Genomic DNA, 17,070 nt, shown 5'->3' with positions numbered 1-17,070 from the left:
TGTCAGGAAAAAGGAGCAGAGGCATAAGATATAGTCATATAGTCGCTCGGCCCGTTGGTTTCTCCACCCTGAAGCTTGCCACACCAAAAAGCATTTTTGTACATGTATCCGTCAGTCGACGAAAAGAAAGATGGTTTCTTCTGCAAATATGGTACCAGGTTGGTTCGATTTGCCGGCAAGTGCAGGATCCGGAGCAGTGACAATGCAGTAGAACTTACCAGGGGTTCTTGTTGAGCTGAACCCCGGGGCCATTCACACCAGGGGAAATCAACTTCTCCGGGGCTTTGAGGAAATCACAAGGTTTAGTTGTTCGTTTAGAGACCGATATATTATTTGGATCCGAATTAAGACGCTTAACGACCAAGCGAATAACCTAGGCCAGTTTAGCTCCTCGAGTATTGGGGTCTAAAAGGCCGGATTGGGAAGTTCGAAATTGTGAAAGAACAGAATTCCCTGTATCTTCGTCCAATCTTCGATATCTTCAAAGTGGCATTTTTTCAAATCCGTATTTGTTTCCACAAGGCATGGCTTCAAAGCCTGCTGCAACCCATGGCCCAGTGGATTGGGACAATTGCGCTGTTACAGCTCAAAATTGAGAGGTCATTTGAAGATCAGAGAAGTGAGAGAAATCTCTAATATTAAACATCTAGAGTTTGTATAACATTAACCAGACGGGAATACATCAATGCGGCAGCAACAGGGGGTATTTTTTTCTGAAGCGGGAAACAAACCTTGCGGCGAAAACTACTTACATATGAAAGGTGGGATGTGACTGCCAAAAGCAAATTGATGCGAGACAAGACAGGCGGTGACCCAGCTTGGGGGTGGGTCAGAGAAGCCCGGCTGCCTCAGGGAGTCTTCGAAGGACAGGGGAAATACATACATACTATGCAAGAGAAACGACCTGTCAAGGCTGGGACTGCCCACTGAGTAAACCAAAGCCGGGTTGTTAACGTTTAAAAGATACCAGGGGCATCCTGTGTCGGCCCACAATCGCAATCAAATACCCATTGATTGGAGAGAAGTACAAACCATCAGCTTGGACATCTGATATCGCCAATTCCTAGTCATCAGAATGGAAAAGACGGCAAGAGAAGAGTGCAGAATAGGTGTTCGTTAGCACAAACAAATGGACAATCGCAAATGGCCCCCCTAAGTCGCCGAACCCTCTCGTTTTCAAACAACTACTTCAGTCGTCCTGTTCCGACTAGACCTTATGCGGCTTAAGAGCATCGCTTAGATGATGGCAAGGAGCGAACATGGCGCCCAAAAACATACTGTGTTGGATTTGAGGTCAAAAATGCCCACATTCTCCCTTCTGTAACTTAAGGCCAGTCGCAAGGTAACGGTTAACGGATCTGTTTGAACTTGCTTGAGAGAACACAGAAATGTTTCTACCCGTGGAAAGCCGACCCTTTTGGCAACTTGTGGATACAATAACCAAACCGCCTCTGAAGGAAACTCAGGTTTATTCGACGATTTGGCAGCAAGCGCTAGACCTGGACGGCTGAAACCATGCAGAGTATGACATCCAGTCGCCAATCGGGTTGGATTCTCCACAGGAAATTTGAGAACATACCAGGTGGAATTGAAATGCCATACTCTCGAATTCAATCATTTCATGAATCCAAGGGTATATAGTAGGCTCTCCGGTTGAGCATGAGCAAAGATTGCAAATAGTGAGCTCATCAGATTTCATGAGGGTTTCCATACAAGCTATCCTGGAGACATTCATCTTACAGAGTCGTTGATACGTATACCCGAAATTATGTAATATTCTGTGTAGATTTCCCTTCTCGAAGTTTGTCATTGTAATGCAGGGCCCGGTGGGCAGAAATCAAAACCAAGCTAGTGACCCCCCCAGGTTCCCACCCATGGGTTATCCCACGAGTTCTTTCGTATGAGTTGAGTATTTCCGGTAAAAGCACGGGCGTCCTTTTGAGCGGGTGGATTACCACATGGAGTTTGGCTGCTACCAAAGCGGTAAACTGGTGGGTGCGAGTGGTGACGGGATCGTTTTGTTTTTTTAAATGGTCTTCCCAGCACCCTTGTACCTGGAACTCCCACACCAAGCACGGTTCACCATTTGCGTGGGTGGATTTCTAAATAACCCGATGATGGTTGGGAAAACTACAGGGGCCTATGGCAGAAGATGGGTGTAGTGAACAGCATGCTCTTGACAATCTCTGTGACCAACAGAATGAGGTGGTGCCCATCTTCATTGCATAGAACCATACGGCTGGGTGAAGGCGAAATTGGCAAGCTGTTTGGCCACGGATAATAGACGATCATCCTGGGACCCAGGAGTATGTCTACGGATTAATCAGACCTTAGCAAGCACCCTTCCTTTCAGTACTGCAGGCATTTACCCCGATGCGACCATAGTGGTTCAACATTTGAAGCCTTTAAAATTCTCCTTTCATATCATTCTTTTTTCTCTCTCCAAGATAGTGATAATCATCAGTACCCCAAAAAGGATTCTAACCATCTCTGGTGCTTCCTCCGCTCCAATATTAATTCTATGCCTTCCTGTTTTTTATTTTTTTTATTTTTTATTTTTTATTTTTTTTTCAACCGCGTTATCAAATCTTTGACAGGTTTCAATGAGGAGACAATCATCAATTAGAATATGGAGTAAAATACCACGTTATTTCTTATTTTTACGACACTCCGAGACGCCAAGACTCGGTGAATGTTGACCTGCATGGCACCGTATTGGGTTATGGACTTACGAGGCTTGGTTGGATTATTGTTCTTCCACATAACGCTCACCAATAACGGTTTGTTTCATCGTTTACCGCTTGACCAAGTGTTTGGTAGAGGCTTTCCAAGTCGGGAGCACGGACGTTGAGTACTTCTTCCCCTCTTACCCAAACGCAAACGTGCACCAGGAACAGTGCGGGAAATCCCATGAAACTTCAAGTGTGCTAGAGAACAAAAACATGAGTGTTGAAAACCCCATCCCGCTTGAGGGGTTGAGGATGTGATAAACCATACTTGTGAGAGTTTCAAGTCGCTTTGGAACCCTGGCGCCAGCCCTCTAGTTTGTTCATGGCATCATCTGACTCGATTCCGACTCCTGATTGATAGCGGACCTCAGTTAACCACCGATTCTGCAATAGATTATGCAGGAACAAAGACACAAAGGTTAAACAGCCGTCGATGCATAATAGGCCGAACTATGCCGAAGATCTGGGGTTCATATTGGCTATAAGCGTGTTAATAAGAGCCGACGATAAAGTACCGCAGAAATTATCGAACCATTGGTATCGAAAATGTAGCGTGTTTGAAGTTAACCTATAATATCTACTTGCGAGGTATAGGTGCTCAAGGGTAAAGTCCTGGCGCTGCATGTCATGGTTGCTCATAGCCAATATAGACAGCCGATGTTGCGACAATATTGGTGTTTCGTCAAGGGAAAAAAATTATCTCTGACTGCCAAAACTTCTCTAGATCATTCTATACCGATGATAAAACGTCAAAACTATAGATCGCTTCTCCCCTTGAGACATCAGGGTCCATGATTCTAGATGCCTTCGAAACGTTCTGCGGCTCACACAAATACTGCGTACAGCCTTTTTTTTTTATCCACACCTGTTTCTATTCAAAGTCTGGAAAGTTTCTCTTATCGATCGGTTCTGATATTTACCGAGTAATTTTGCCGAGGAGCAAAAAACAAAACTTGCATAAGCCCAGCATTTTAAAGGGAAACTATCTGATCGCCTTGACCGTGCGCAAGTGTGCCATCATGAACGAATCGTTATATACCTTGTGTGTAAGCTTGGTTTGCTTAGGGACCACACGGTACCAGAGTTGAACTTGAATACGGTAAATTCCATTAGGTTAGCTCGACGATCAATTAATTAGTCATCATCCCGTCGTTTAACGGATGTGCGATACTGACGTATGTACTTAGTGATCGCATGCCTCAACCATCGTCGGTCTCGCAGAAACGTTTGGGCAACTGGCCAGGTCGCAGCCTGGTTGACGGTTCGCGGGAAACCTTACATTCTGGGGCGATCCACGGAGTACTCGAGTACTGGAGCGAGTTAACGCTAGTGCGGGGACGAAAACGTACCTCATTCTCAACACTACACTTAACTCATAAGCTAAGATGACAATTGAAGGTTGACATCTCATTCTCCCATTCTCTCCCGAATCTGACTGCCAGCTGCTTGGGAATATCCGGATTCCCAGGTTCAAAAACGTCAAAACATGGTGAAGAAACGCTCTTGGAGACGTTTTCGTTTGTCTTGCCTCGATTAAAATCGCTTATGCAGCCCTTTGTAAGGGAGTTCACATGTGTGACAATAAACTCCAACGTTTGAAGTTGTGTTGCAGGGTTGAATCAGGTTTTAGACTTCCCGTAAGAGACATCCAATACTATCTAGCTATACTAGCGGTTTCTAAACCTGCAAGTTCATGTTTTCACAGGCTCTCTGATAAAGTAGCGGTCTTCAATGTGATATCAAAAATAGATTTATTTCTATATTGTACTCAAGTAATTAATCTGGTAGAAGTGCCTTTATTGACTTGAAATCCATGGATTGGTTGTAATATAGGCTGCCTCCAATATGAAAATAGAAGCAGTTTATTTCTCCAAAAACACTAGCGCTTATGTGAGCCTCCAGAAAACAAAAAAACTGTATAGTATTCACTGCGTTAGATTGATGCGGGGGAATTTAGGCTCCTTATCAAGTTCCCTGGGTACTTGGTAGTAGGGATTTTTCGAGGACGGTACGGCCTGGAACCAGCTCGACTCGTGCTGCCTACAGGCCGTTGATATGCATGATTGTTGCTTTAGCGTAGACAATATTTGGAACCCTAGCCCTGAAATAAAGACACTTTCCTTTTTGCGCTCCCCTTTGTGGTTCTCGATCTGTTAAACAGATATATGTATACATGTACATGTATATACATAGGTATCCCGAGATATACTTTTATATCCAAACATTAGAGTTCTTTTGGATCATACAACGTCAGTGGACTCGCCGATAGCTTGCTTGGGAATGTTTCCGTTCAGCATAAATGATCACAGACTTAGCTGCATAAACAACTACCACCAGGTGGTTAACCTCCGCCCCGGTGTGTGCATATTTTAGCTTGTGCAGTGGGGTATATATGAGCATTGTTAACCACATCCCGATGACCCTAGTTCGCTCTTGGCCAGTTCGTCGAAACATATCGTTGAATTCGTAGAGAAACAGGCCCCACTCTGTAGAAACGGGTTGCAAATTTGCCTTCCATCTCCCCTATCAAACTGAAAAGGGTACTTCCTGGGAGCTTTTGACTCAAGAGCTGGGATATTCATGTTGGGATTGCCGTGTCTGAGAACGCACCAACTCCCCGACCACGGCCAGATGGGAGGCCATATGCCGTCGCCCAGCTTCCCTAAAGCTGTTTCTTAGGCTGCAGGATCAAAATGCCCAATAGGAAGACTCTCCTCCGACCCCTGCCTCGACTTTTCACTGACCATGCATGCATATCTGTCTTACAACGAGCTGAGCTAGCCAATGATCCCCCGCCGATAATATGCATCCTGCTGAACGGGCGAGCAAGAATGCCTCAAATGTGGACGAAAAGATGGTGTTCCATTCGAGTTGGGGCCTTCTAGAGTGTCCTGTCCCTATGCCTGAAGATGTCAACCGGATACCGCGCCATGCTGCAGCTACATGACAGCTGGGGGAATTGAATCCTTGTCCGATATCTAGGTATCAACGCCGAAGATTGCGCGCATACGTTATATAGCTCTGCAACCTGCAATAAGCGGGGAAAAATTAAACAGATGAAAAGAAAAATACACGAATGCCATAATAATACGTCGACGTTGCACCACCGCGGCCACACTCTCCTAGGTTAACCGTTTTTTTCCCCTTAAGTATTATCTTGATGGGAATATGGGGGAACACGCTGACCGCCCGCATGTCGCCCTCTTTCACAGTTACTATCACAATTCGATGACACATCGCTTGTGAGATAATCTCAAATAAAGGGCGGAGAGTCCGGACATATCGAAACCTTGCTTCGGCAGAGGCCATATGGCCATGCATGCACGTGTGCTTGAAAGCTTGCCGAAGACTCCAAGGCCCTTGTCCTGCCAGGTCAACCAGTCAGTGCAGCCAGCACAGCTGCTAGCTGCATTTGCGGAGCATAGATGTTGATAGTATTGAACTCTCGCACTCGGGATATTAATTCGCGAGGAAACCCAGCCTTTTCCCTTTCGCTAGTTTGAATCTCGCCATTCATCCTTGCAAGGTTGCTGTTGTGGGTTTTTTTATTGCATAGTTAGTATAGATTATATTAATGTGTGCTTTGCCAGCCGCTGAAGCCCGGATCACATTCCCCCACCTGACTGGCTCTTCAACGTCGGATATGGAATCTGGTTTTAATATTTCTTCCAATCTCCGGTTGCCCCTCAAGGCAAAAGAAAAGAAGATACTGCTAACAAGCTGCTGCCTTGGATTATATTGGAAATTGTCTTGAAGTTTTTGAACGAATTATATCCGAAGCGCTGATGTATAAATTTCGTATTACAGCGCCTTGTTGTTCCTGTTGTTCCTTTCTCGTGACCAGTCCAATGGCTCATTTCCTGTCAATTTAATTTATCCAACAGAACCAGGCTGTTCCTGGACCGTATTCCGGATATATTCTCACGCACATACTGTGTTAATGTACATGTACTTTCACACGAACAGGGATGTTTATCAACCCCGCGCAGCTATGTAACAAGCTTGCACCTTGTAGAATCGGATCAAGCTAGAGAGGGAAAGAGAGAGGGAGAGGGTTGGCAAAAGGATTTGGAAAACAAAGAGGAGAGAGAAAAAAGAAACAGGAAAGAAACATTTAGTGCTTTCTGATCACGAATTATTTCATTTCTTCAACTGGATTTGCGATGGGTGCATATTATCCCGTATAAGGCACACATTTCGTCCAAGCGAATATTATTAATATGGCTGGTTGCATTTCGATAGTCCTGACCAGCTCTTTAACCGGCCGATGCGAATGTATGAAGCGATCGCAAAAGATGGGTTCCCCCGGCCGATTTCCTACATACGTAAAAAAAGCACAGACCTCAATTGCAAACCGATGATATCAAAAAACTTATCTTTTCCACCCGGTGGCGACGGTGAGGCTGTGAAAACACCCGGGCCATATGCACGCCGGACGCCCATGGCTAAAAAAAAAAAATCCACATTTTTCCAACGTCTGACGTCCAGTATTTGGCACCACACTGGTCTAGAATGTTTCATGATGTTCCTTAGGGGCTAAAACTTCTAGCTATTTTTTCGAGATTGAGCGCCTTCTTGTTTTCGTTCGTTCGTCGTTAGTGAACGTGTTTTTTTGGGGTGCCTTTAACACGAACCGTGCGCTGAAGCTGCAGAATTTATGCGAACTACGTTTCAGCTGTCATGTTACACCTGGCTTGTTTTTCCGGATCTGCAGAGCACTGATCTTTCGCAACGAGGGACGTCTGGGGTATCTCGATGGGTACATGAACCTCTGCTACACGGTTAGCTATCCGAGAGGTATCTAACGGCGAAACCGTGTCATGGAACGGAACCCTTTCGCTTGGCTTTAAGGGCATCTAGGCACACCTCACGCTACAGCTGCCCCCAGAAAAGGGAGGCTGTCAATCGAAGCAGAAGAATAGGCCGAGTGGCCAAAATTTAATTTTCTCAGAAACAAAAAACGAACCTGGCGCTACTAGACATGCAAGTTTCGTGATGTGGCTAGGCCTTGGGTTTCGTCCCCACACGGTACCGCTTGCGTTTGTGGGGCTCTGATCGAGGTCCATGTGACCAACCTCGTATTTTCTCAGGGCACGATTAGGTAGCGGTCATCATAGGAAAGAAAAAAAACGCGGAGAAGCCTGTCGTAGATGTTTGTCTTGGTAATAACAAGACTGAATATTCATCTATTTCGCCTGTCCTTTTTGATGTTCTTCAATCCTTGTTTCGCGAGCCGTTTTTAAACAAGAACTCTCGGTTCTTGGGAAAGAATCGTTTCAAGATATCGGCAAAAGTCTAAAGAAGTTGGGATGGGATGGATTGGGGTATAATATTCCATAAAATGCATAACGCAACAGCGAAACCATATGCAACAACCGGTTTTTCCATGATATCGTGACAAAGCAAAATCAATAAAACGAAACACCATACAAGAAAGGAAGAAAAAAACGCCAGCGAATCGACCGAGACTCGGGAAAGCAAAAACGCCTGGTAAATGCATATCAAACGGTCTTATCATGCGCCTCTTTCCCCAATATGCAACCGTGGCGAGACATGGGGTAGGCCATTCTAAAATTCTTCTTCCAACTCTCTCAGGTCGTCCTCGAAGGCTTGACATAAAAACGAACTGTCAAACCCTTGCTCGGACTCATCAGCATGGACCTCTTCAGCCTCGTGTTCAAAAAAAGTATCATGCAACTCGTCAAATTCCGGGTCTGAGAGACCCATTCCGTAGGCCTCTTCGCTTTCCGTTATGTCCAATCCCTCATCTCCGTATGTTTCATCTTCCGCTTCGTGTACGGGGCTCGTATAGTCTTCCACATAATCGTAATCAAATCCCGGATCATCTTCAAGATCATAATCGTCGTCAAAGTCGTTGTAATCGGTTTGTTCCCGCAGAATTTCTAATATCCTCTCATCCTCTTCTTGTCTTGCTTCGGCTTCTTCCTCTTCCCGTTCTGAGGGTAGAGTTTGTGCATGTAAAGGTACTGGAGGGGATGAATCGGGGAGGATGCCACGTGGTATAGTGCATGGCAGACTATCATAGGGGGATGAAAGAAGCCGTTTCCCCTTTAGTGGTCCGCCCGTTGTTAACCGTCCACCGGCTAGTTTCTCTGGTGTATTATTAGACCCAGGTAGAGATAGTTGCGAACAAAGCTTCATGGTGGCCTTCCGCCCCTGAGCAAAATCCTCGTGATCCTCTTCCCCCACTAGAGTTGGGGAGATGGCAGGGACATTACGGTCATCAATTGGTATCTCTACCAGAGCGCTCGGCTTTACCTGGAAATTAATATTAGCAATGCACATGATAACCGTGTATCTGTATAATATCATACCTCTGTTTCTACTACCGAATCTTCAAATTCATCCTCAGTTGCTGGTGGTTCCGGATCAACGGCTTCTACATCCTCGGGTTCAGACTCAGGATGCTCCTGGGCAATATCAGCAGTTTTTACATCCTCAACTTCGGATCTAATATGTCCTTGATCAACATTAACGGGGTTATCAAGCCCTCTCTTAACAGGAGCCGACGGTCCCTTCTTCGACACAAAGAACTTGCTCAGTTCCGGTTGACTCGAAGTTATCCTCGCAATCTTCTTAAACGTCGGCCCTTCCTTTTCTTCCTTCGCTTTTCTTTTCAATGCATTCTCCTTCTTCCTCTGTTCCTTCTGCTTTATCTTTTCGGCTCTGTCATCAAGAACTCTTATCCGTTCAATCCGCTTTTTCTCGGCTTCAGATATCAATGTGCCTTTCCTTTTGCTGTATGCTTTCTTGACTTGTTTTGAGGTTTCATAAATGACCGGAGCATCCGGACTCCGGGGAGGTGGATTGAGTCGCAAACTCTCACGGGAAAGTTTTTGTAACATTGTTTATTGTTCTCCAGCTAGACCAGCTTTGGTAGTGTTTACTCTTTCGCGCAGTCTTTGGCTATATGAAAGGATAAAGTCGAGTCGATTTAGATGACCAATTTGCCGCGATTGTGCCCATGGAAGGATATGAAGGAAAGAAACAAGCAAGAATATATCAAATAAGGATAGTAGCAGACGTGGTATAGTCTGTCGATGCGGTTTGGGGGACTATTCGGTCCGGAAGGTTGAATGTTGAAGCGTCGGTTGTCGGCTCTCCCTCCGTCGTAGAGGATGTCGCAAGGATGGCGCAAGGCTTGTGTGTTTTGTTTGGCAGCGGTTGCCAGGCGAAGCCACTTTACGCGTGTAACAAACAATGCGCCACCAACGTCCAACAACGCCACTCTGCAACGGTGTGGCTTGTTCAATATCAAAATGTCAATTCAAGCGATTGATCCCAGGTACTGCGGGCAATTGTAATTGTCACAACTAGTAATTTGATAATTCATACTGATCGAAAAAAACGTCTATCTATGCTCACACATTTGGAGTACATTCCACATGCTGCCTCAAAAAAACTGACCGCCAAATGGACTACTAGTGATTATTTAGCCTTGGGGCTTAGCTAAACACTCACCTAGGCCGGGATTATCAATGCCAGAGACTCCAAATTCAGGGTCCAACCTTGCTAAAAGAAAAAATTACTATTATTGAGCATATAATATCATAATTAATGGCAACGAGATCAATTAATAGGGTATTGGATCTTTCAAACTCGAAATCGGTATTTGGGGTTCTGGATCTGCTATTGCATCTAGTATTTATCTAGTAAACCAGTCTAGAGCCTTGAATTACACTTGAATAAGATCATCTAGTGTTGTATTGACCATTTATAATTAATAAGAAAGATGCATAAGTAGTCATGAGCTCACCGGTGCCATAAAGCTGTCTGGCTAATATAATCGCACTTAGCGGAGAAATCATATATTTCTTGACACCGAATGAGGTATTGAGCCTTGCAAACCTCATATATATATATATAGTCTCGTACTGATATATATATATGGATAACTCGGCTTCAGAGAGTAAATATTATGTCCAATGAAAAAAATACATATCTATATACAAAGTCCCAAGACCAAAGAGTGCCATAGACTACAGTTCCAGAACAAAATAACATAACCAAAGGGCCGTCTGCCATATCTTACAACGATAAACTTCCGCTCATTCTCCCTTTGTAATATCTCGAGATGAAGCTGACTTCTGTTGACCAAACTTCACAAAGTAGTCGTGAAGAGATCCGCCCCGCCATAAAGCCCTTCACTTCGTCCTACAAGTCCAAGGAGCATATTATCAACTTGAGACCATCTTGAATGCCTTTCTTCCTCTGTGATGGAAGAAAGAGGGGGTATCATTCTGCGTCCTCTCAATCCGTCCAAAATCCATGCCACTACCGGTCTCCTAGACCAGTCCTTTTGTGGAGAACTCAAAGCCCATCACCGTCCCTCACTAGTATCGTCACCCACACCCACCCCACTCCTAACCCCCTTCCCCCTTTTTACAATCTCCCTCCCTCTACTCACAAATGGATCGATCCAAAACACCCGTTCACCCCTCATAGCAAGCATAACATCTTGCGCAACTCCATAAACGAATCCATACCAAAGTCCCTTCTTAACCATCAACGCCTTGGTCGGTAACGGTAATTTCCCTAAAAAAACATCTTCATCAGTCCTAACTTCCCCACCCTAAGAAAAGATACCTTAGAGGATGATAATAAAACATACTAGCAACCCCAAACCAGCCCCCAGTAACCCCACCCCCCACCAAACTACCCACAAAGTCCACCCCACCTTTCCACCCATCAACCGCACCTTCAACCACCAAAAATAAACTAACATACCCACATACCCCTCCAGCCCTTCTAAAACCTTCTGCTAACCCCTTCGAAGCTGCATAATGGTTTTTAGCTCGGTGGTAGTGAAACCAATCTGCTCGTTTCTCGGGAAGCCGGTGCGCATTCTCTGCTCGATAGACTAATGACGAGATATGTGCGGTACGGATGGTGGTGGGGATGAATACTGCTGCGAATGCGAAAATGTTGGCAATGGTGAGACGGGAGATCGGGTGCAGATTCAGACGGTATGGGAGGGTTGTGGAGGGCGGTATAGGCTTTGAGGCGGCGTCCGGGTCGGTGAGGAATGGAAGGGGGTAGTCCGCCGGCGGAGGGTCCGATGATTTAGACGGCGACGACGATGGCCGTGGCATCGTGGGAGAGGAAGGGATATTTGTCGCGATGTGAACGATGTGAAGGGTGTGGAGGGATGTCTTTGAAAGTGTGATAGTTGGGATTGGAGAGCCGATATTAGTGTGGCGGTGCAATTATCTTGAAAGCCACCAACAAAAACATCATCAACTTTGCTGCGGCGTACAAATCTCTAACATCACGCGTAATTCGAATATTGTATCAACATCCACTTGTGTACTGATATTCTACCACTATACTACACCTATACTACACCACTCATTGCTAACATGAAGGAAAACAAGAAAAAATCAAAAGACCAACAAAGCCGGGCATAACAGTAGTAATACAAACAAGGAATCATACACAGAAAGAAGAGGATGAATTGAAGCCTTCTACGCCGCAATCAGTATTTCCGACTTAGAATATCGTCGGCTTGTCGGCGTTATGGAAGGGGTAATTGACAAATGGTTAGAGTATTCAAATGCAAATGAATGCACCGCGTAAACAGAGAAACAAAAGGATAGGAAAATGGGTGGAGCAATTTAAAACGCCGTCGTCTCATTCTAAACCCCCCCAGATGCCTCACGAACGGCATGCAATAAAAACTCCATATGAAAGCACAGTAAAAGTCGAGTCGCAAAATCAAGAACAGTCGTTAAAGCGGAGAAACATGTCCTCATCGTAACCTCCCTACAATATCGGAGCAGTGAAGCTACTTCATCCTCACTGGAGGTGCGTTAAGCCCAACAACAGTGATGCTGCTAGCCCCACTACCATCGATATTCTCCTTTTCCTTCTGTAAGGCTGACAAAATTTGATCCCCCATGGCCCCCGAAACCGTCAACCGTCTGCTTCCACCGCTAATAGACCTACGGACACCGACCCTAGAGCTCCTTGGACTTAAAGCCCTGATTTGAGCGTCCTTGTCCTTCATATTCCTTCTAACCCCACTTCCGCTCTTCGGATTCAGAAGGACCGTAGAACCTCCATCAGGCGACACTTGTCTGACAGGGCTCTTCCGCCGGGCTTTTACGCTTGCTGTCGGAGCGGCAAAAGAAGCCGTGACCGAGGGCCTGCTCCGACCACGGTTGTAGTCGGTGTGGCTAAACCCGGGCGCAATTGAGTTGCGTTTGAACGAAGACTTGACGTGAACGGCTCCCGAGAGCTTCCCAGGTTGGAATCGAGGAGGCCGGTACGTAGTGGATTGCTCGTCTGACGAGGAGTAGGAATCCGCGTGGGACTCGGCGAAACTCGCCGCGGCTGCTGAGCTCTTGGCAATCGGCGAGGCGGCACTACCAATCGGTCCTCCTGAGCTGCTGTTGAGGGTTGACCTGAGACCGTAATTGCCTGTTGTCCGGTTGATAATGTTGCCGATATTGGTTTCTCGAAGTGGAGAGTGGTGACTGGTTCGACTTGACTCGGTTGTCTCACTAATACCTGAACGCCCGATGTCTGGCGACGACGTAGACGAGTTAGCGCCTCCTTCTGCAGCATCCTTGGAGAGAAAGCCAATGGTCATTCTGCTGCTGCGGACCGGTGGCGCGCTTGTTGCCGTCGACGACGATGACGACACTCGGGCGGGAGGTGGAGGCATAAGCTCGCTATCGCTGTCCACATGTACATCCACGTGCGCGTGCGAAGAAATAGCAGCGGAGGCAGAAGATGAGGCAGGAGTAGCAGCGTGAACGCTGCTACCTGCTCGTTTGGCCTTATTCACGGTGCTTGAATCCATAGAGAGACGAGAAGAGGGAGGCGGTGGAGACCCGCCTCGCCGCAGTTGCTGCTGATGCAACATCATCTCAGATTCTTGCTTCTTGAACTTCCTCACCAGCGAGTTCTCGTTTTGCTCGACATCGACCACGTCGTCGCGCCACCTAACACGCTTTTTGAATGTTACAGCCTTCTTACTAGGAGTGTGTACCTTTCTTCTCGGTGTGCCCTTAGCCGGTGACTTGGGCATAATTAGTTCCTCTGAAATTGGACCTGTGATTGTGGTCGTTGTCATAATATTCGTAACAGCAGCAAGCGCAAAATTAGGTCGTTTCGCTGGGGATCCAAACCCAAACTGATTGCTGCTGATGCGCTTCCTTCCAGGTGTAGCAGCTACATATTCGGGAACCGCAATCTGTCCATTAGGAGTAATCACCTGTCCCGTCGCAACTGTGCATGACTGAATAAGGTTAAATAGCGCCATAGGAGCTTCGGATAATGCGGCCTCGGGTTCCAGCTCTCTGACCCTCTCAAGCTCCACAATTGTTTCGAAATGAGCTTTAGTCAATCCTTCGATCGTGGTCGTATCCAACTCGTCGTTAAGCAACATCTCCATAATTTCCTTTTCCCCCGTCGCCTTCTGCAAATTTGCCTCTCGGTTTAGGGTCTCCAGATCCTCCTCCTTCACCCCACCTTCTAGCCTGGCTAAAGAATCGATCGCACTTTTTAATGCTGTATCAATACTCTTGTCCCACGGCTCACTTTGCAACCTCTGCATCAACCACATTTTCTTCCCCTCTAAATCCTTAACGCCATCCTCTGCTTGTGCCCTTATGTTCCCCAAACTCTCCGACGGCAAAGCTCCACTCGCGAAGAACGAATCAAACGCGAACAACCAAGCCTTTATAGTTGCAATCCGCCTATCAATTAACCGAATTCCTCCCATATCGTTCAACTTCCTCTTTCTCAATTCGAGCGAGGCATCATACGCAGCTCTGATCCTCCTAACACCTTCCCTCATGGCCATATCTCGTGCTTGCTGTTGCTTCTGAATCTTGCCCATGGCTTCCTTGACGGAATCCCCAAGCCGTTGCTTAAGGTCGGCAACTTCTTGTTGCAAATCATAAATCGCCTTGACGTACTGACTAACGTGGCGATTCACATTAATCATATTCCTAGACACCTTTGTCTTAATCTTCTTGGCCCGGTCTGCGTATTTGAGGGTGTTGTGTGTTTCATCGTAGTGCTGGCTCGATGGTGACACGCAAACAATCATGACCGTCTTGCAATTCCCACCTAGCGAAAATTTGAGTAATCTTGTAAGCTTTGAGTCACGATATGGGATATGATTCTTTTTAGCTGGATCGCAAAGTGCATTGATGCAGTTTCCTAGCGCTAACAAGGACCGGTTAATATTGGCACCTTCCAGTAACCTATCTCCTCGGTTCTTTGTAACACTAGCTCTTTCGCTACCAGCAAGATCGATGATTGATAATGTGGCAGAGAACAAATTCTCTGACAATCCTGCAGTTTTATTTTTCTGCACAACATTGATTTGTAGAACGGCGTGCGATCTCGAGGATGTGGCGTTGGCTTCGGTAGGTGACATGGTTCTGTTTTCGTTCCCCATGACGATCATATCCATAACTTCCTGAACATTGCAAGGTCGGTGGGTCGAAAGTCCGGCAACTGATATTGATGCATTCGAATCTTCGCGTAAGCTTAGGCCCAGCTTGCTGCCACCGGGTACCAGCAGATCTCTGATTGTTTCGTTATAGATTTCGAGGTAAGACAGAGATAGCTCAATAGACTTCTCTGATTTTAGGTCGTCAATCCGTTGAAACAGCTCCTCCATTGTGAGGAATATGATACCAGGCTGTTGCTTGGTTCCACTATTCCCGTAATCAGTATATAGCTACTAGACTGATTTGTCGAAGGCGAACTCACGAAATAGTATGCGTTTTCCCGCAACCGGTAGCACCATAAGCAAAGACCGTAGCATTGAATCCATCAAGGACACTATCCAATAAATTCTTGGTGGTCTGCTCATAGACTTCTCCCTGCTGTGCATTTTCATCGAAGACCTTATCGAAGCCAAACTTCATATCCTTCTGTTGTTTTCCACGGGGACCAATGATCTTTTGTCCGAACCTAGCGATAGGGTTTTCCTCCGGTGGGTCGAATATTCTTTTTCATTTACTTATATTAGCTCCTGGAACGCAATTAGTAGTATTGGTGGAATGTTGACATACAAGAATTGATCATCGACAACTTTGATAACTCTTCGAATACCCTTATTGGTAAGTGACGGCTTCGGTGTACCGGCGAGGTTCCCATCGCCGAAGAACGTCGGACCGTCATCGATTTTGGTACTACATATCGAATCATTCACATGTCAGACCTTTAACCATAAGATGGAAGGAATTTAAAGGAATGAGCCTACATCTGAGCCGCCTCTCTAATGGTGAACGGCCGTACTCGGACTGTATTACATAAATCTTAGCAATCGTATCCCGTTTACTCCACAAGTTGGGTGTTGTTGTTGTTGGAGTAGACCCTTACCCGTCACCTGTATAGACGAAGCACTAGACTGCATATTATCGAAACCCCGACTCGCTTAGAAGAAAAGAAAAGAAAACGAAAATGAAGAAAGACCTAGGATCCAGATCCACGATCAAGAGAGCGTGTGAGGGAAATGAGATAGGGAAGGGGGGAAAGATGTTGCTCGAAGTTGGTGATGAATAAGAAGATTGTTGAAGCTGAAGATCATAAAGGGGTGGCTGTTCCAAATGACCTTTTTTTTCTTCTTCGAGACTATCCGAAACCAAGAAAATACTCCTCGTCAAAGACCCCGCGAACCAGCGGTTCCTGCCTTTTCGACGTATTGAAAAAAATGTGTATCTGGTTCCCTTCCCTCAAATTGACGTTGTTGGCGATATTGTCGATGTGGTTGAGGGAAGTTCAAAAATGTTGTCGCCGTGTGGATTCCGATGAGTAAGAAAAAAGAAGCCGGGGTTTCTGTCTAAAAAGGTTTACCGTTGGCTAGGCTGCTTGGACCTTTTTGTTTTGATGTTTTGATCGCCCTTTCAGCAAAGCAATTGAGCTGGTGTTGAGTTGTCTCAGAATCACTGCTAGTGCTTCCCTGCGCTGCCAAGTGAACAGAACTGCAGGGCTAGGTGCACCGCTTCTTGGATGGTTTCCCCAACAACCGAAGGTTTGTGACAGTCGGCTGTGGTTGCCAGATAGGGTAGATTTAACAACGGAGGAGGCGCTGTGATGCCGTGGAATTATCTGATTGATCCGTTTGACGACGTGGTTCAACAATTGGTTGGGATACTCGAGATTTAAGGCATCTTTCTCAATGTATCAAACCGGCAGCTTCTGAGTGAAAGTCTACTTAGGAGACTAATAAACCTGCAGTCTCGTAACCAGACTTTTGTGCGACGTATTGTTGCATTTTTTTGTGTTGTCATTCAGCTAAGATCGCGGCTGGCACTTGGTTACGATAGTCCGGAAGTCGCTGGTTACGAGACTGGCA

General features: G+C 46.0%; 3 protein-coding genes across 3 annotated transcripts; all 3 read right to left on the bottom strand.

Moving 5' to 3' along the window:
• Positions 1-8,297: 8,297 nt before the first annotated feature.
• AOL_s00080g147 (uncharacterized protein) lies at positions 8,298-9,595 on the bottom strand (the record flags this gene model as incomplete). The annotated part of the gene is made up of 2 exons (XM_011124522.1): positions 8,298-9,008; positions 9,065-9,595. The coding sequence occupies 2 exons, from the start codon at positions 9,593-9,595 to the stop codon at positions 8,298-8,300; spliced, it is 1,242 nt and encodes a 413-aa protein (XP_011122824.1).
• A 1,475-nt stretch (positions 9,596-11,070) lies between these two features.
• Positions 11,071-11,842, bottom strand: AOL_s00080g146 (uncharacterized protein; the record flags this gene model as incomplete). The annotated part of the gene is made up of 2 exons (XM_011124521.1): positions 11,071-11,285; positions 11,362-11,842. 2 exons carry the CDS (start codon positions 11,840-11,842, stop codon positions 11,071-11,073), a joined length of 696 nt encoding a protein of 231 aa, XP_011122823.1.
• Positions 11,843-12,534: 692 nt separating this feature from the next.
• On the bottom strand, positions 12,535-16,128 carry AOL_s00080g145 (uncharacterized protein; the record flags this gene model as incomplete). Its single annotated transcript, XM_011124520.1, has 5 exons — positions 12,535-15,424; positions 15,480-15,719; positions 15,785-15,904; positions 15,976-16,015; positions 16,095-16,128. 5 exons carry the CDS (start codon positions 16,126-16,128, stop codon positions 12,535-12,537), a joined length of 3,324 nt encoding a protein of 1,107 aa, XP_011122822.1.
• Positions 16,129-17,070: the final 942 nt, after the last annotated feature.

Source organism: Orbilia oligospora (assembly GCF_000225545.1).
Source record: "Orbilia oligospora ATCC 24927 unplaced genomic scaffold scaffold00080, whole genome shotgun sequence".
NCBI lineage: Eukaryota > Fungi > Ascomycota > Orbiliomycetes > Orbiliales > Orbiliaceae > Orbilia > Orbilia oligospora.
The sequence above is the reverse complement of the archived record's forward strand: the minus strand, read 5'-3'. Positions and strand labels throughout refer to the sequence as shown.